The following is an 18,413-nucleotide window of genomic DNA, read 5'->3' on the forward strand; positions in this document are numbered from 1 at the left end:
ACCTAAGAAGGGGGGGTGGGACGGGCTGCGGGCTGCGGGAAGGAAGCAAGCACAAGCTACCAAAGCAACAACAACGGAGCGGGGTGGGGTAAAGAAAACCAAGATCTAAGCCCCCATCATCGATGGACAAGAATTCCAAGAAGTTGCATCATTCTCCGACTACTAGCAGCTGAAAGCGAGCAAAAAAACAATGGTTTGATAGGCTCGTTCGTCAATCTGGTCTACCGCTCTTTGTACCTTGATGTGTAGCGGTGACTTTGCCCCGTTGCGATTAGCACTGCCCCGCGCGGGCTGCATGGTCGACGTCATTCCTAAGGACCCCGCGCCAGAGCTGCAAACTAGCACGTTTTTTATCGTCGCTAAAGAGTTCGGGGTGGGGGCGATGTGAGTGTTGTGCGTGTGTGTTTGACACGTGCGGGGCGGGAGGAAGCCTTTTCGAATCGGATTTCATCATTTTCCAGTCTTTACTTTTTTTGTGTGTGTCTCTTTTCTAGGCGCGCGGACGAGGCTTGGATCTAGAGCGTCATTGTTTGGCCGGTTGAAACTTGTTTCCTTCTCTACGTACTACTACAACGTAACCGCTGCTGGCTCAAGCTTTTTCTTGGGGGAGCTTTGACGTGATGATACCGATTACCATCATCACGGGGTTTCTGGGCTCGGGAAAGACGAGTATGTTGCACCTCACTTTACTTACTATCCTTGCTTATCAGTCTTTCTTTTACCCTGCAATCTCGCAGATGTTGAATACATGTGCGCATGTTTCTTGGTTTCATCCTGCTAACACCACGTAGCCCTCATCTTAAACCTTATCCCCCAGCTGCCCCCGTCGTACAAGTTCGCGCTCCTCAAGAATGAGTATGGCGATGTCAAGGTAGACACTGCACTCGCGTCATCTGCAGCCATTTCTGGCGTGCAAGAGCTGCTTAACGGCTGTATATGCTGCAACCTCGTAGGCCAATTGTCGGATGCGCTCGAAACGCTCGCCCGCGATGTAGAACCCGATCGCATTGTAATCGAGACTTCAGGGTCTGCCTTCCCGGCCACGCTAGCCATGGAGGTCAACCGGCTGAGCCGCGAGACGGGCAAATATGTGCTCGACGGCGTAATGAGTGTCATTGATGTAGAGAATTGGAAGGGATACGAAGACACGAGTATTACGGCGAAAATGCAGGCGCGGTACACCGATCTCATCGTGCTGAACAAGCACGAGTTGGTTAGCGAGAGACGGTTGGAAGATGTGGAAGACGCCATTCTGGCGCTCGAGGTGGAGCCACAGATTCCTAGGACTAAGAGTCGCAAGGGCTGGGTGGACAAGGATATCGTCTTTGGCTTGGATGCGCGGCTTGCAGGCGTTACGGAGGAAACAAAGGATGGAGCGCATACGCATGAGCACGACCACGGGCATTCGAGTGAGGTAGAGGTTCTGACTGTGACGCTCAAGAGCGAGGACAGGGCAGGGAGCGTGGATACGTCAAAGTTGGCAAAGTTCCTGCAAGATCCGACAAAGGACGAAGTATACCGGATAAAGGGTATTCTTTATGCTTCTACACCACCCAAGTCTTCCGACACTACACCCGCATCCACTCAGCAAATACCAGAAGGAAGAGCGAGATATATTCTGAACTGGGCGTTTGGCCGTTGGACATTTACACCTGTAGCCTTGCCAGCAGGCGAGGAATCGAAAGAGGAGCCAGTGCTTAGGCTTACTGTGATTACGGCGAGGTACGAGTCTACAAAGTGGAAGAAGGAGATTGAGTCAAGCGGGCTTGTGGCGCTGGAAGGCGAGGCGCCAGGGACATTGACAGTGGAGAAGATAGCATAGATGGCGCTGTCTATGTGTAGATACCCCTTCACATCAAGAATTAGACGATTTAGATTTGCGAAAATAGATACACCTCAGTTTGTTCGAGTCTGATACTGTAGCAATTCTTTCACAACTGAGCATTATGGTCCAGGGTCTGTATAGATTTAACGGTGTGCCAAAGGGAGCACCCGATATTGATTGAGATTTCTGTAATATCAGCTTTCCTGCTGTAATTGCTCAACACAACTTCTCAACAAGCGCATCAGTGTCATCTGTATGCTCCGGCCCGCGGGCGTGCCCGCATGTTTGCCAGCGCCCCATCCAAACGGCAGCACCAGCCTCCTCTTTGCATTTTTATCCAGGACAACGAGCGCATCTAATGGGAACTTTCCTCCGCCCAGAGGATGCAAGAGACCCAGCCGGACAAAGTGGTTGTTGGATGTGGTAGCAGCCTGTACCAACGGGAGCGAAAAGGGGGCAGATGGAGAGAGGCGATGTGTAGAAGGGTCATGGCAGAGAACAAGGGCTTGGAGCGAGGGCGAGAGTTTGTATAGGTCTGGCAAGGCCGAGCTATGGCATGTCAATTGTGATTTTTTTCCTGGGATTTGGAACGCAGCGTACCATAAGAGCTCATAGTGTATCTGAACATTACCTTGCACGCACAGCACTGTTATTGACTGGCCTCGTTGATATCTGGCCCAGTTATTATGCGCCTGTAGCTTACTATCCGGTGGCGCCGCGAGCACATTGCTGGCTAGTATGGCGTCTACATCGACTGTCCACGCATCTTCCGGGCGTACGATTTCCAGCTCTTCCAGCTCGCACTGTGTCTTTGATTTCTTCAGAGTGTCTCCAAACGGAGATGGCGCAGGCGACGGCTCCCTTTTTGGTGGCAGATCCTCGTCATCATCGAGGGCCAGGCGCGAGCGTTTGCGGCTCAGTGCCACGTCCATGGTCCAGCTATGTTGCGTTAGCAAGTCAGCCATTTACGCTGTCGCACCACTTTTTGTCGCGGTGATACAGGGAAGATAGAAAGGGCATGGCTGGAACCGCCAGCGTACATTGATTTACATAACGTGCTGGAGGATTTGCGGTTGTCACAGAGACGACGCGTGGGCAGGAGACTCAGGGGAAGGGTGCGAGGGCTTACTAGGCTGCCCGAGCTTCTGCTTCCCTGCATGGTTGCTGACTTTTACCCCGCCATAGTCGTGACTGCCTTTTGGGGGCTACCCCACTATCGCTCGTGTGTGTGTGTGCCTAGACTCTCTCAGCAGGCGGGCTTGTAACGTGCATCTTAGATGCATTCGCTTCCATGGCTTCCAAAGACGTCACAAGCAGACTGCGACAAAGCACCTGGAACGGGAGCATCCCCCTCGAGATACGGCTGCACAAGGGCGACTGCAGGACGTACGATGAGTCGGATCCTTACATAGTACGTGGAAAGCAGCATGTTGCTGTTGGATGAGGTGTTGTATGTGGGCTGGGAGCTGTGTGTGTTGACGAGCTTGCTAGATACAATTCCCACGGATCTCATACCTTGGCCTGTTGATCCACAAGCTGCATACCTTCTTCTCGCGCAGCCTCATCTACCCGGATGTCAGCCCCAAAGACGCGTGGCTCTCTTACGAAGATGTTCCGTTGAAGTGGCATTATCCCCTTGGCCTTCTATATGACCTCTACTCTGGAGCTGAGCCTGCATATCCCCCAGACGCAGACGTAGACGCCGCACCAGCACACCAGGTTGAAGGCGGCGAAGAGGAACACGGTCGGCTTCCATGGCGTCTCACGGTTCACTTTTCAGACTATCCGACGGAGCAGCTGGTGCAACTCGACAATGACGGCAAGCACCTCAACGACATGTTCATTCAGAGCGTCAAGGAGGCAGACTACCTGAGGACGGGCACGGGGAAGACGGTCATGTTTCTGAGTAAGGAGGACAGCACGCAGCTGTGGGAGGGAGTTAAGAAGCACGAGTTTGCGCTATATAACCCCATCAACCAAAAACTACTCAACCCGCAGGGAGTCAGTCTGAGACATTTACCGGTCAGACTGTATTTGCCGCATGCAGCGACGGAGGGGGTGCAGGAGGAGACGGCGCCCGGGAGTTTGAGGATTGTGCAAAGACTGGTCACACCGAGTCTGTCGTCTAGTAGGTGCACATGGTTGCGGTGTGAAGTGGGAGTGAGGCTAACAGGGGAACAGGGCAACCACAGACCATCGGCACCGCACTGAATCACGTGCTACCTGGCTTATTTCCGAGCAGGCGAAGTCCCCTACTGGCACAAGCAGTGCTCCACGGGGCAGCACTACCCTTGGGGGCGAGTGTGGAGGAATTGGTACGTGCAGCAGCGTACCTGGACGGATGGTTGCACATTGCAGTTGTTATGATGGGATGATAAGTAATTGCTTTGTGTCTGGCGCGGTATTAGAAAGCGGCCCGAGTCATGGAGGATGTGCGCTACGCCAATATTGTTGATATCAGCAATATTGGTTTTGCAGGCGAGGGCGAGGGCGAGGGCGAGGGTGAGGGCGTGAGTGTGACGTTGAATGTGTATGGCCGTCGAGCTCGCCACAACTGCTGCATATGCACACGAGAAAGAGGAGCGTTGATATGAGGGCTGCACTGCGTCAGACACAGGCCCGCACGAGTCACCGTCAAGAACGCCAATGTTTGCCAAGATGCGGGGGCAAGCATTGCAGAAGCTTAGTGAGGATCGCAGGAACACACTAATCCAGCCAACATCACACCTACGCAACTCTGTTTGTGAGCAGCAGTCGGCGCTGTCGGCATCGGGCACCGAACACCGGAGCAGGTCCAGCGCCAGCCAAGGTGAGGCGAGGCATGCGGGAAATGAGGCATTATTGGGAGGGTTGTATTGTTTTGGCTTCCGGTGTGCTCGGTCTATCTTGTTGCATGGCATGCCTCCGTCGGCTCTAGGCTCGCGGCCAACTCGGAGCAGGGCGGCAAATGGGGACCATCAGTCAGAAGAGATAAGCATCGGCTGATGACATAAGTGCAGCCAATGCCGCCGCTGCTGCTATCACCGAAACAGCAACACTCAACCGTGTCGCAGGGAACTTGGGCGCGGCTGGGTGGAGCCGATGGGTAGCGTCAGCGGCGGCTTGCAGCGACGCGATGCAGTTGTGGAGGTCGTCGAGGGTACTATGCATATGTATGTATGTAGGCGTGGTAAAGGAGCAACGGTGAACAGCTACGTAACAATGCGAGAGCCGTTCAAGACCCTTTCTTACTCTAAACAACACCGGATGGTAGCAGCAGCCCCATCCCACTTCGTACGAACGGATGCCGTAGTGTGTAATTGCATGCCGCGCCATTGGCACACGTGACGTCGCTCTTTCAACCCATTTGCTAGCTAGCTTCTTCAACCCTTCATTGCGACGTTGCTAGCTCCCAGCCATTCTTAATTCTCCTCTGCTCAAACGCTCCTGCTGCCGCTGCTTCCATCTCATTGTCATCCCACATTCCGTAACATATCCACACCGCATTTCACCCACCCAACCTCCAACCTGCCCCCATCTGCTTACATACACCAAACGAAGCCTCTCATCCAACAAAGGTACGTACTAATCATTCCGTCATTACATCTCCACCCCGGCCGAACTGTGTGCAAACCCACCCTTGCAAGCTTGGGGCTCCCGGGCAACCCGCTAGGACCGCGGGCCATACAAAATGCCTCATCAACTGCAGAAATTTTCGGCGAAGGCGCGCACTTAAAAAGCCGACTATCAGCGCTTCGAGTATTAAGGCTTTCTGTTTTCGCTTTTTGACGCTGCACCGCTGTTTGACCTGCGCCATCTCAATTCCCACCGCCAAGCTCCTTCTGTGCCCTTCACAACCATCACACCACCGTGGGACTCAACCAAATCGCGCTGACCAGCCTTCTCGTCAATTAGCAATAGCTACTAAACAAAAGCTGTTCCTACCCAGCTCGTCAACTTGCACCAAGGTCCGATTAATTTCGTAAATGTAAGCTTTCCATGCCACCGCCTTTTTCACTGGAGCTCTGTTGGGGGCCGGGGTGGGCCATTACGTCGCATCGTCGCATCCTCCCGCCCATCGAAACAATGTAGTTTTGCGACACGGACCAAGGGCTTGAGCGGCATTCCCAACCCCTTCGCGCAAGATCGCCGAGGCCCCGTCGGACCATCCGTCAATCGTCTTCATTACTACATCCTAACCTCCGCCAATCTTGCTTTCCGCACCGCATCGTCTTCGAACACCCCATCTGACTTTTCTTCTCGCGCAGAAACCTACCTTCACAATGGCCGCCATCAGCATGCCCCTCGCCGCTCGCGCCGAGTACACCCTCCACCAGCTTGCTAAGCGAGACAACTGGGCCCAGCGCGAGCCCGGTGTCATTGTTGTCTTTTGCATTGTTTTCCTTGTCGCCGTTCTGTTCCTTGCCATGTTCATCAACAAGAAGGTATGTGCCATGCTTCTTCTTCTAACTACTCTTGCGCTCTTCCAACAGCGTACTAATAATCATTACAGAGGCAAGCCAGCAAGGGCGTCGCGTAAGATACCCAACGTCGATTTGCGCGGGAGTGGAAAAGGAGCAACATACATTTAGCTTCTAAGGGGTGGAGAGTAAAGGGACAAGAATTCACGGCCCACGATACCAAAGTCAAAAGGCTTCATGTCACAATGTTGTACGGGCAAGAGGCTTGTGTATAATGTGTTTGAATATTTGCGTACAACCTACTTTACATGAGCTTTTCTTTGATGAGAACTGCGACATGGTTTGCGGATATCCTGATTGTATTGGGATCCGTAGTAATAATGAACAAATCGAGATACCTCAACGAGCAATTTCATTCACTTCATCTATCTATATGTGTGTGTACCTCTTAATTTCGACACATGTGCTGCACTTATTTGAAAACCAAAGACTCGAGATCCACCTCTTCCCTGCGGCGCCTAAATCTTACCTTGTTGGCCGGGTCAAACGATATATTCTCACCAAACGCAGGAATCAGTTCCGGGTTCGCATCAGATGCAAGTTCCCAGTCATACTTTAGCAACAGGTGGCATAGCGCAATCTTGACCTCGTGGGCAACGAAGAAACGGCCAGGGCACGCTTGGTCCCCATGGCCGAATCCCATGTGATCGGGGCTAGTCGTGACCAAGTGGACTTTATTGGCGACAGCAGGGTCTTGTCGCATGCGGTAGTAGCGGTACATGTCGTACTTGTCTGGCTCGGACCAGATTTGCGGATTCGCCATGTTTTTGGCATTTACCGTTGTGTATTCTCCCTTTTTGATCACTGTGCCATCTGAAAGTGTGACGTCTTGTGCTGCGACTCTTCTCATGGTCATTATTGAAAAAAAAAGTTAGTTAGTAAACACATACGCATACGGTAGCTTTGAAAATTTTGTTGTTTGGAGGGGGGGGGTTGGCCTTTTTGTAAGAACCATGTATAACAAAACAAAATTGGGTGGGAGACGGGTAGTAGTAGTAGTAGTAGTAGTAGTAGTAGTAGTAGTAGTAGTAGTAGTAATGAAGTACTCACAGTAGTTGATTGGGGATAATCGTTGGGTTTCCTTAAGAGCGCTATCCATGAGCTTGAGGTTGGAGAGGGCTGCTTTGCCAAGACCGTCGGTAGTGAGGACCTCAATGATTTCTTTGCGTAGGTCTGCAACTAGATGCGGGTTCATGGCGAAGTGCGTCATTGCCTGGGTCATTAACTCGGACGTGGTGTGGATGGCAGCCATTGTGAGAAGCATCTGGCACCCAACAAGGGCATCTACCGTCGTTTCGCCCTCTTTCTCGAGCCACTCCAGCATGTCGTTGTAGATAGGAGCGGGCTCACCTTTCTTCTCTGCCTCTAACTTGGCTTGCTTCCTTTTTTCTAGGATTGGCGCTAAAATATCGTTTGCTTCGTTGAAGTATTGTCGGATGAGTTTCATGTCTTTTGAGAACCAAGACTTTATAATTCTTAGTGATGCAGGCAGAACAGAGGTCGCCTGGCCGTATTTAAAACTAGACACAGTGTAATTTCCAGAGGCTCGAAGCCAGGCCTCGTTTCGGCATAGCTCCGCACCCAGAAAAACCCGACTTGATAGGCGAGAGACCATTGCGAGCATTTGTTCTTTGATGTTAGCTTCGTTCCATTCTAACTCATCATCAGCTAAAAAATCTTGAGGTTCAAGTGCACTGAGTGCTTACCCGTGTTGTTGCCAAACAATGTGTCCATTACAAAGGTGGCCTCCTTGCACAATGGCTCTGTTACGACATCTAGAAATGCATTAGCTCTCTAGTATCTGAGTGTTAAATCAAGATTTGTCCTTACTCAACTGCTTGGTAAGCTGCTTTTTGGCCACTACCTGTACGACTCTCCTTGGATGATCCAAGACAAGAAATGGCTCTAAACCAGGGATCTGAGCTCCGAAGTCCTGAATTATTAATTAGTCAGGCAAATTACCACAGTATAGGAAGCTTTTTTTGAACTGACATGTGCGACCGCTTTACCAAATACCAAGTGACGCTCACTACGCATTATGTTTGCGTATTCAGGTGGAAAGACAGTGGTCACGCCCGAATTAGTGATGAGCTTGAAGGGCTTCTTGCCGTATCGCTTGAGAGCATCATTGAAGATTTTGACGCCATCTGTCATGAATTTCTTGCGCTTAGATCCCGTAGTTTCGAACCAAGTGGGAGCATTGGCGAGAGGATATTCTGATTTTGGAGCCCAAACGGCGAAGAAAATAAGAAAAGAGATAAGAGCTAGAGATGCTGTAGTAACTACAGGGAGAGCTTGCTTGATGCTAGCAAAGGAAGGTTCGAGTAGAAACCCAGGGACTCCTGAGGAGCTTGGAATCGTCATGTTGGACAACTGCCGGGCGATGGAGTTGTCCGTGGATGATGGTGTAGAGTAAAGCCAGGACGTGCATTGTTTTATATGGCAGGAGCACCCCACATCTGTCTACATAGTACCGTGGATTATGAATAGCATGTTCCGTCGTTTTTAGACCGTCCATCACAAGTTGGACTACAATGAGGGGGTTTTCCATGCATAGAAGATCCTGTCAAGGCACCCTTGGCAGTCACTGTCCTGAGGTTTAGTCACGCTAATAATCACGAGCTTGTTACGCTGCACACTCAGAGAAGGAAGGATAAATTGCAGCCTATCAATCAATACAGGATTACCCACTTATACCTTGTCCACTTTCGCTGTCTTGAATTATATCGGGCTCAACAATATGGCTGGGGCCCAGGCCCTGTGGGGTAGTGTATGCATTGGCAAGATATTCCCTGTCCCCCATATGAGTGTACACACAGTTTCAATATCGATATGCTCACATCACTAAAATAGGGTGATTGGCATGGTTAACTTGGTCATATCCATCGGCATACGCGTCACTGCTTGGCTTTCTAGTCGTGAAAGGGTTTCAAGCTCTACTTGGACTCGTCTTGAGCCGGGACATATGCCTCAACTTTACTGATTACCATTCCGCTTTGCAACTGGAGTTAAGTATTTGTTTGGCACATATTTGGCCTTTTAATGAGATCTTACACATAGGTTATTCTATGTGGCGTAAGTAAGGCGGCTCGTGCGGGATGGGCCGAATCGCTGCTGGTCATCATGTTTGCTAGAATGAACAATGCGGTAGGGCAAGGATGTGTGTGTATGTGTGGAGGACGGATCCGGAACTATCGGCGTTCCGGCCAGTCGACGTTGTATCGTATGTAGTAGTTGTGTATCCACAACAGGCAAAAGTCTGCACAACGGCAGCTATCATTCGGCTCACGGCAGCTAGTGTTACCCGGCTCGCGGCAGGCACCCGCTTCGACTAGCTCAAAAGTGGCCTTTTACATTTACATGCATCAGGTAAGTAAACGAGCAACGGCAGGGATGACACTGTGCCAAGCAATGCAGACATACGAATCTGTCTGGGGTTTTCCGGTAAAGGATTAAAAAAAATGGCAACTCTACCGATGAACGCTATTTGAAACGCTGCAATCGGATGGGTCAAGTGAGAGAGAGAGGGATAAAAACTTGATCTCGTGCCCATCCATAACGGGGATTCCCGACCATGCTGTGTGAAGCTTAGCGCGGGCGGCAATCGCTAATCACTACAGGTCTTATATAGTCGGGGAATTCAACACAGATTGATCTAATGAAATGTCTCGGTGGATGAATGGAATTTGTAGTATTGTTGTTTTAGTAAAGTTGACACTGTTTAAGACATATCTTTTGATAGTAATAGGGAAGATTGAATAGTAAAGATTTAATTTGTTAATCCAAGTCTACTGTGTTGGGGGGAGAGGGGCCTTGTTGATGGAGGGTGGAGGGAGCGAGGGATCATTACATTGCCAACGGCGATTTAGGTGCGAGCAAGCAACGGCAATATAGCGGCTACCTAGGAATTGGAAAATTACATGTCAGTGTTCCTAAGTACTGTTATTTTAGGATGTAGATCCAGCGTAAACATAGTACATTCATGTATACTTTGGAAAAATTTGGCAACCACACTTGTCATGGTCCAGCCCCGACCTATCCGTTCGGAGCCTACAAATGAAAAGAAAAAGCTACGCTGATTGAGATGTCACTCCCAGGCTTAAGTTCAAACATTGCTCAGTAACTTAGAGGAGTCACTTGACCTCTTTTTGCGACGATACCTTTGTGCGAATTTATCTCATGCCTATATTAAAGAAAAGCCTTGTGATCATGATGTTATTAAGCACGTTTAACATACACGTCCTCGCACGCCTCGTGAAGAGACGAACAGAGAAAAAACGCCAATGATCCCAATAAATGGACCTATATCATGACTACGGGGCTGCTCTGTGTCAAGTCTGCAAGCGACGCCAATCAAAGTTGGCTTTGATGGAGAAGACAAGGGGCAAACTCGACTCGTTGCGATCCTTGAAGTAGATGATCATGTATAAGATTTGAGGATTAGAGCCAAAATCTGTGTTAGAAAAACCAATTGAGAATGCATGACTAGCAAGGAAAATGGTTTCGTATTTTAAAGTTTAGTACAGATCAACACATAGTGAGGTAGATCAGCGCGCATCAAACATTGAGAATCAAACCATGTGAAATAAGTCGCTTGGATCTGTTTACTACAAGTCTCAAAATATACAAGCCTGGTTACAAAAAACATTAACCGCACATACACACAGCGAATGTTACCTGGCGGCACTACTCATCAACCCCCGGTTTGATGTGTTTATGTAAAAGCCATGCTCTTCTTGATCTCAGCAATGGCCAGCGCAGGGTTCAGTCCCTTGGGGCATGTCCTTGAGCAGTTGAGAATGGTGTGGCATCGGTACAAGCTCATGCTGTTGTTAAGCGCGTCCTGGCGCTCGGCCTTCTTCTCATCACGCGAGTCAGCGATCCATCGGTAGGACTGGAGGAGGACAGCAGGGCCAAGGTACTCCTCCTGGTTCCACCAGTACGAGGGGCACGAGGTTGAGCAGCAGGCGCAGAGAATGCATTCGTAAAGACCGTCGAGCTTCTTGCGGTCTTCCTTGGACTGACGGAACTCACGACCCTGGCCAATTGTTAGTGCAGGTTTCTAGAGGTGGGATCAGTCCATATACGTACATCTGGTGCGGGGGTGGAGCGCTGCAGGTATGGCTTGACGGAACGGTACTGCTTATAGAAAAGCGTCATGTCTGGCACAAGGTCCTTGACAACGTACATGTGGGGGAGCGGGTAGATGCGAGACTCCTTGGCTGTGTCGGTGGGAATACGGCCTGTAAGAATTGTTAGCTTTGCAACCATAGTCTGCTGACTTGCTCCACATACAAAGGCATGCCAGTGTGTTGACTCCGTCAATGTTCATGGCGCAACTTCCGCAAATACCCTCACGACAACTCCGCCTAAAGGTCAAAGTCGGGTCCATCTCGTTCTTGATCCTGATGAGCGCATCCAGCATCATGGGTCCGGTCTTGTTCAGGTCCAGGGTGTACGATTGCATCTTGGGCTTGGATGTGGGCTCGTCAGGATTCCAGCGGTAGACGTGGAAAGTCTTCATTTTGGCATCTTTGGTGGGCGAGGACTCCTTGACGTTGGACGTCTCGCTCTCTGGAATGGGTTTCCGCGCGGCATCAGGCACAATCTTTTCGGCAGTCTTGGAGATGGGGTCGCGGGCGTGGACGTCGGTAACGGAGGCGAAGCTGCGAGAGAAAACTGCCGGCCGGACGGCTGTCGCAAGGTGTTAGCAGTGCTCAATGGCTGTCGAGGAGGGCCGCGTGGTTGAGCATACCAGCTGGTCTCAGCGCCAGACGAGTAAGAGCGCGAGTGCAAGCCATAGCTAGGTGGTGTGGAGTGGAGAGTGTCGGGTGGGCTCAGAGGTCAAGGTGTTGGTATCATTGAAGTTGGAGCATTGGGGCGCCACTCAAGTTCCCTCGGTTATGACAACTCGCTGCATGTGATTGGTGGCCGCCGCTTGTCGGACGATCCCGGCTTCTCGATCTCCCCTCGGTGCCACTACATCATCGTCGAAAACGTCAAGACTTTTCGCCTACATCTTGCGCCATAAACATGAAGCTTCGCGCGCCATTTTCGTACCGCATTGGCCCTGCAGTATCTTTCATACATTGCCAATGCTTCTCTAACATCTGCATTCTTGTGTTTTTCTCAATTGCAGCTATGTACCGAGTATTTTTATCCAACCCCTGTGAGATCGCGTGACCATTTTGATGTGCTACAAGTCTTCCGTCAGTCTTACATATAACATACTATATACGATAGGCTTGCTCTCACATGCATACTATTAGGGTTTTCTAGTACCGGGTGCAGCTTATCCTACACCAGTAGTATATTGACAGTACTCCAAGAAGACAATACCAGGTTGTTAATCAAGCCCCCTGAGATCAATTCCCCTTTGAGATCATGGTAGACAGTAAAGTTACCACTCTCCTCTTTTCACGCAGTACTTGTAGGGACTCGCTCCGCGTCAATATTGATTGATTTTTTTTTCTTTTCAGCTCTTCTCATTCTTCAATCTATCTCACTTTCTCAATGTTACTTTCTTGCTATCACTATTATGATATCCCACTTGACACGGGCTGGGCCATCGTGTATGTGCATATATCTTTTCAATATGCTTGTTGTGTCTATTCAATGTTATGTGCTTCATCCTGTCAGCCTCTTCCTAATCTATCACTTCACTCCTATCACCAGTACCCTATCTTGGTCATCACCGCTCTACGCTTCAAACAGTCGTTACTACAAGTACATACGCCTCAGGCATATGTTGTTATCACTTGTCTTCTCATTCCCGTCGTATAGCTTGACTCACTTTCACCACATAACAAAGCATCCCAAGACGGAAGGCATGACCAAGCCCAGATTCGTCTCCACTTGGGGTGACTCCAATCACCCCATGGCCGAGCATATGCAAACGGTGGCTCGCAGGCGTTTGTTGTTATGATTGTGGGCTTGGCGCTTGCCGTCGCTGCCAAAAAACCGCAGCTCTCCTTGTATCTGTCACCACTCCCTCTACACACGCACACGCATTGTACCTCTACTTTCTGTACAACATTCGACGCATCTAGAACCGCAAAGTTGTCTAGGTAATGGCATCGTCTCAGGTAAGTTACTATCGTGTTTTGATTACACCCGAGCCCTGTCACTGACCGTCCTTGAGATGTTTTCGCCCACCAAGGGTAGAGTCGCGGGAGGTAGCAAAGCTACCAACCACTGCGACTCTAATCGCACTGGCCATTCCGCGCCTTTCCAAGCGGTTAATCCATTCAAGGACCCAATGGCTACAGCAAGCTTTGAATCAGATGGGAGCACCTCAGCTGGTTCTTTCGCCTCATCTGGACAGTCCATGTCACAGGTTGGCCGCAGTGATGCTACAGTACGTCCCACTACTTCATCTCGAAGAGGGCAGATCGACATGCAGCCACTACAGGCTATGCATCTCGTAGAGCTTGCCTAAACCCGAAGATCTCTCAAAGAGTGTAAGCTAATTGATGTATAGCCGATTACTCCACTGCGAACTCGCCGTAATTCACATGTCAACCATGCATCCGAAAACTGGCGCTCACCTCGTAACACCTCCCTCAACGGCAGCTGTGGTTCCCTTACCATGGCTAGTCCAGTCACATCTCAGAGGGCTTTTGTAAACGGTATCCCTGAGCACCTGGCTGTGCAGGAGATGGCTTTTCGGCAAGGTCAGCACGACTACAACGGCTCCCATGACAAAACTCCACCAAACCCCTTTGCAAAACCATTCGACAATGTCTGGGCACAGTATTACAAGCTGGGCGCCGCATATGGAAAAGCTCCTGCTACCTCGCCTACGGCAACTTCATCCCCATCACACGGGAACTTTGCATGGTCTGTACTCATCAACCCCGCCACACAGGACTTGGAGCATCCGAACGGCTCAGTCGATATGGAATGGGCTCGCACAATCTGCGTCATGGCATTGAAGTGCATGAGGGAGCTGATTATTATTGTTTGCCGACGTCACAACGATTGGCGCAAGATTGTCTGCGACATTCCCCTTCCGGTCAAGCATGCCATAGTAGCATTCCCGGATCTCTGCGAGCACTACGAGGCCCTCCTGCGTGATGCTCATGAAGCACTCAGTGGCCGACTCCCTATGGGCTACTAGGGAAGACAGCAGTAGTAGTTGAGTATGTCCAAGTGGTATGGAGAGTCCGAGTCAAATTGCTAATACGAGAGACAGCTTCCTGTTTGTCGGCTTTGTTCAATGTTCTGTGCGTTTCGACCATTGCATGAATATCTGTTGATGCTCATGAAGATGTATATCTACGGACCGCTAGTGGCATACATCCGAGTAATACTTTTGAGGACAGCAGAAGGTTGGGAGATGCAGTGTTGCGATCCTCGAGATTTGTCTGTTCTTCTATCAGTTGTGGCGTTTGTCGGTGGTAGGCGCGGCGTAGTTTCGGCGTGACGGTGGAAAGGGTGTGACGCGGCAAGACCGTCATGGTCTTACTTTCGTTAATGCACAGCGATGTCTCGGTCTTATGTAACGATACATGTGGGTCCAGATCCCATCGGCGGAGGCACTTCGGATGTACTTGTAGTAAAGCTAATTATGCGGCCTTTTCAGCGGTCGAAGAAAAAGACATGGTGGACAATGGAGCCGTAATTTCCTAGCATTTTTTTGCCTGTCGAGTTGTGACGAGGTATCAATGGACACGTGCGAACATCCATGTGCACATCTATCTAGAAGATCGTATCAGATATAGAGCACAAGACAAAGCAGGCCATAAGTCATCTGATTCAAGTCTCCTATTGAGACCTGTGTCTTGTTAATCGCCGCACGTCATCACGTGGGGACGCGAATACGGACTTCGGGGCTTCCAAGGATTGCACAATATCCGCGTCATGCACACTGTGAGATTTTCACCCTCATTCTCCAGTGCCTCGTCGAGTTTGGTGAAGTCAGCATCTAACATGACAGCAACAGCTTCTATGCGGCCTTATGCCTTTGATCGCCAACAAAGCCTGCTGCAGCTTGACTGCAGCGCCGACTTGCGTCACTATTCTCGCAATCTCGGCCCCGGCGTCCAGGAGCGCATCTTCCAAACCACGAGCGACGCACTAAGAACTCAGCTCGATGAACACCGCGACTTTCTGCTCAAACACCAGAGACAACAACAACAACAACAGCAGCCGCATCTGGCTCCTGTTCCCGTTCCGAGCGGTCCTGAGCCAGCTCTCGCCCAACCGTACACACATGCTCGGCCCTACGCCCAACCGCCGCAGCCCCCTTCGGTATCTTCGGTTATACCGGCCGCAATAGCAACGCGGAGTCCGACAAAAACGGTGCCAGGGGACATCAATACATACCCGCTCGCGCTACGTGAAGCGTTGTACTCGCAGAAATCAGCGCCACAAGCCCATGACGGTCGGACAATATACCATGTGGTGGCGAGCAGAGCGGGCACGCACTCAAGCGAAGAGGCAGCTGTAGTAACCAGCCGCCGAAACATGGTGGTAGCCAATGAAGTGGCAGCACAGTATTTCCTTGAGAATTACCTGGAAAACAGCGAGGAAATAAAGTACAAGCAACTAGGGAATGGCGCATTGAGTTGCGAGGCAGTCAGGGACAAACAACGTATAAGCGTGTATGTACAAGAGGCGAAGTCAGAGTAGAGACATAAAGAAGAGGTGTATGCAGTTCCAAGGATTGGATATGGGTTTGGGGTCCCATGGTAGTCTTTGTGATGATCACATGTAAGGTCCGACCACACTGTTATTTTCCGCACAGCTCTCCAGTAGGTCAGCAGCCGATCGGTGATTACTGCAACGAGAGATGCGTGTCTGGGCATCGATTGTGGCATTGCTGTGACAGTGTGGGAACTTCAACAGTACTGTTGTACATGCAGCGAAGCACTAAGCAGCCTGTAGGACTCGTGAAAGCATGGACCTTGACATGATGAGAAGACCATTACTATGGGTGAACAGAAAATAGATTTCTTTGTTCTATGTCACATAATCATGGACTGCTTCTCTGAGATGTGGGGATGGAATAACTGCGTCATTGTAGAATTTAGATTTCTGTAGATTTGTTTAAGTAATTAGTAGCAAAAAAGAGCGTAATTTGTCTATAGAAATAGTATGTTAGAGGCCTCACAGGCCATGTGTTGTCCGTTCCCGTCTGACATAAATCCTACTATAGATCCACATGCCGCTCTATCCGCTCTATAATAGCAAGAGGCAGGCGCAATTATATACTTTGCATGCTTCCATGGCAGACGCTCCAAGGGGGAGAACAGAGAAAAAAACAGATACATAAAAAAAAGAAATGAATGCCGAGGTAAGTAGATAAATCCAAGTAAGAAATGCGGGGACGCTCATGTCCGTAGCAGGGACGTGGGGTCATGTGCAGCAACCGGAGGTCCGTATCTACCATGTAGAGTCCATTGCGTATTAGACTTCCCAACAAGGCAGTTTGGAGCCATGGGCGTTGATCACCGTGGGCACGTTCCGCCAATAACCAACGTACAAAAGGAGGAACGGAAGTCCGCGACTGACAAGGCAAAGCAAAATAGGTTTTATCGATCACCCCCAACATATCGACACTCACACACGTGCGCTTTTCAAGGGCCTGACGAGTGAACGAGGGTTTCGCCACTTTGTGTTTTTCTTAAGAATTGTTTGCAAGTATTGCATGCAACGCCCTTTCCGACGACTCCGTGCGTGTGTACAACTTACTTACACGAATACGACTACTGCGACTACTTAGTAGTTATTCTGGACCAATTAATACTACTGCTACGTAGTGTACCCTAGTTTATCAAAAAAAAGAAAAAAGAGGACCCACGACCAGCGACCCGTTCTGCGAAAACAATCCTACTTACTACACACGTTCTACCATTTCCGCGGACCCTTTTCTTATCTACCGCGCCACAACCGCATAGCAGTAGCCATGGCGCCGCCGAATACTCCTTTCATCTACATCCTATGGAACTTGTACCTTGAGCCTGTCTTTGCGCTTGGCGGGGTATACAAACTGCTCTTCGGCCCGGAGAGCTACTTTGACTTTATGCCGTCGACGGCGACCTACAGCGCCTCATCACAGATAGTGTGCAACCAATTGGCAGCGGCGTACATCTTGTTTGCATTTGTAGAGGGGGTGCTGTTGCGGGTTGTGGATGATAAGAGGACGTGGCGGTGGATCTTGTTTGGGCTGTTGCTGTGCGATCTGGGGCATTGCTATGCTGCGTGGTGTGAGATGGGGTATAGGCTTTTTGGGCCGGAGGGGTGGGGTGGGAAAGATGGGGTCACGAATAGTTTGAATTTGCTGCCGGTGTTGATTCGGATGGGGTATCTGCTGGGGATTGGGGTGCCCGAGGGAGTGACGAAGAGGAGGGCTTGATGGCAGGTGGATACACGGCTCGAGACTTTGATGACAACGCCAAACTCGCCTGGGAACAACGATGATACATACCAGTGGGTTGCAATGAGCAAAGCAGTTTTATCTGTGATGTGCAATGCTTTTTCTTGATAGTCAGTTATGGAGACTCGACTCGAGGGTATGAACGCCTGGGGCGGGCTATTATCGGCGCTCTCTTCCATTCGATACCTAGCGGGTGGGGCTTGAGGGCTCATCACATCACGCTGAGAGGTGAATAACGGGCGAACGGTATCCCGACAGTCCCGCCCCACGTCATAATGTGGTCGCTGGCTGTCATTGTGAAAAAGATAGTAGCATGCAATCAGGTGAGATCATGTCTGACTGCTTTTCGGGACTGTTGTTCTTACTTGATAACTACTCTCACGGCCGGGAGCCCAGAGCCCTCCGTCCCAAGGGCACTGCAGGCTCTCTCTGAAGCGCAAAATTTATCATGAGGAGGCTGAATATTTGCAACCGGCATATAGACAGGCTATGGATATGTGGGGACAACGGCCTGCGTATGGGTCAACATCGGATTCTTTGCGTGACATCGGATTCTCGAGGAATGCCATGACGGCTTTGGCGGCTGGCGAGCTGCTAAGCTGCCCAACCCTGCCCCCACCTGCCCCTCCTCCCCCTTGCAAAGTCACGGCCCTGCGGCATTTGAAGACTGCAGTACACAAGAGAACAGAGAGCGATAGATAGTACACACGCCGGTGATAACCCTTTGGCAGTTGCAGCGCCCTCTCGT

The 18,413-nt window shown here is 50.4% G+C and overlaps 9 protein-coding genes across 9 annotated transcripts; 6 read left to right on the top strand and 3 right to left on the bottom strand.

Moving 5' to 3' along the window:
- Positions 1 to 620: 620 nt before the first annotated feature.
- COCVIDRAFT_11946 (hypothetical protein) lies at positions 621 to 1,822 on the top strand (the record flags this gene model as incomplete). Its single annotated transcript, XM_014705962.1, has 2 exons — positions 621 to 669; positions 792 to 1,822. The coding sequence occupies 2 exons, from the start codon at positions 621 to 623 to the stop codon at positions 1,820 to 1,822; spliced, it is 1,080 nt and encodes a 359-aa protein (XP_014561448.1).
- Positions 1,823 to 2,019: 197 nt separating this feature from the next.
- Positions 2,020 to 2,757, bottom strand: COCVIDRAFT_86567 (hypothetical protein; the record flags this gene model as incomplete). Its single annotated transcript, XM_014706073.1, has 2 exons — positions 2,020 to 2,374; positions 2,426 to 2,757. 2 exons carry the CDS (start codon positions 2,755 to 2,757, stop codon positions 2,020 to 2,022), a joined length of 687 nt encoding a protein of 228 aa, XP_014561559.1.
- Positions 2,758 to 3,116: 359 nt separating this feature from the next.
- Positions 3,117 to 4,200, top strand: COCVIDRAFT_86367 (hypothetical protein; the record flags this gene model as incomplete). Its single annotated transcript, XM_014706074.1, is given in 3 exon segments — positions 3,117 to 3,236; positions 3,317 to 3,972; positions 3,987 to 4,200. 3 exon segments carry the CDS (start codon positions 3,117 to 3,119, stop codon positions 4,198 to 4,200), a joined length of 990 nt encoding a protein of 329 aa, XP_014561560.1.
- Positions 4,201 to 6,087: 1,887 nt separating this feature from the next.
- Positions 6,088 to 6,344, top strand: COCVIDRAFT_86617 (hypothetical protein; the record flags this gene model as incomplete). Its single annotated transcript, XM_014706075.1, has 2 exons — positions 6,088 to 6,249; positions 6,318 to 6,344. 2 exons carry the CDS (start codon positions 6,088 to 6,090, stop codon positions 6,342 to 6,344), a joined length of 189 nt encoding a protein of 62 aa, XP_014561561.1.
- Positions 6,345 to 6,697: 353 nt separating this feature from the next.
- Positions 6,698 to 8,649, bottom strand: COCVIDRAFT_86591 (hypothetical protein; the record flags this gene model as incomplete). The annotated part of the gene is made up of 4 exons (XM_014706076.1): positions 6,698 to 7,130; positions 7,332 to 7,938; positions 8,116 to 8,218; positions 8,278 to 8,649. The coding sequence occupies 4 exons, from the start codon at positions 8,647 to 8,649 to the stop codon at positions 6,698 to 6,700; spliced, it is 1,515 nt and encodes a 504-aa protein (XP_014561562.1).
- A 2,350-nt stretch (positions 8,650 to 10,999) lies between these two features.
- COCVIDRAFT_11950 (hypothetical protein) lies at positions 11,000 to 12,086 on the bottom strand (the record flags this gene model as incomplete). The annotated part of the gene is made up of 4 exons (XM_014705963.1): positions 11,000 to 11,323; positions 11,377 to 11,528; positions 11,581 to 11,979; positions 12,041 to 12,086. 4 exons carry the CDS (start codon positions 12,084 to 12,086, stop codon positions 11,000 to 11,002), a joined length of 921 nt encoding a protein of 306 aa, XP_014561449.1.
- Positions 12,087 to 13,612: 1,526 nt separating this feature from the next.
- COCVIDRAFT_86500 (hypothetical protein) lies at positions 13,613 to 14,404 on the top strand (the record flags this gene model as incomplete). The annotated part of the gene is made up of 2 exons (XM_014706077.1): positions 13,613 to 13,642; positions 13,766 to 14,404. 2 exons carry the CDS (start codon positions 13,613 to 13,615, stop codon positions 14,402 to 14,404), a joined length of 669 nt encoding a protein of 222 aa, XP_014561563.1.
- An 812-nt stretch (positions 14,405 to 15,216) lies between these two features.
- On the top strand, positions 15,217 to 15,918 carry COCVIDRAFT_33554 (hypothetical protein; the record flags this gene model as incomplete). Its single annotated transcript, XM_014706078.1, has 1 exon — positions 15,217 to 15,918. One exon carries the CDS (start codon positions 15,217 to 15,219, stop codon positions 15,916 to 15,918), a length of 702 nt encoding a protein of 233 aa, XP_014561564.1.
- Positions 15,919 to 17,194: 1,276 nt separating this feature from the next.
- COCVIDRAFT_11953 (hypothetical protein) lies at positions 17,195 to 17,644 on the top strand (the record flags this gene model as incomplete). The annotated part of the gene is made up of 1 exon (XM_014705964.1): positions 17,195 to 17,644. The coding sequence occupies one exon, from the start codon at positions 17,195 to 17,197 to the stop codon at positions 17,642 to 17,644; it is 450 nt and encodes a 149-aa protein (XP_014561450.1).
- Between the last annotated feature and the right edge of the window lie 769 nt (positions 17,645 to 18,413).

This window comes from Bipolaris victoriae (assembly GCF_000527765.1).
Source record: "Bipolaris victoriae FI3 unplaced genomic scaffold scaffold_5, whole genome shotgun sequence".
In the NCBI taxonomy this organism is placed as follows: domain Eukaryota; kingdom Fungi; phylum Ascomycota; class Dothideomycetes; order Pleosporales; family Pleosporaceae; genus Bipolaris; species Bipolaris victoriae.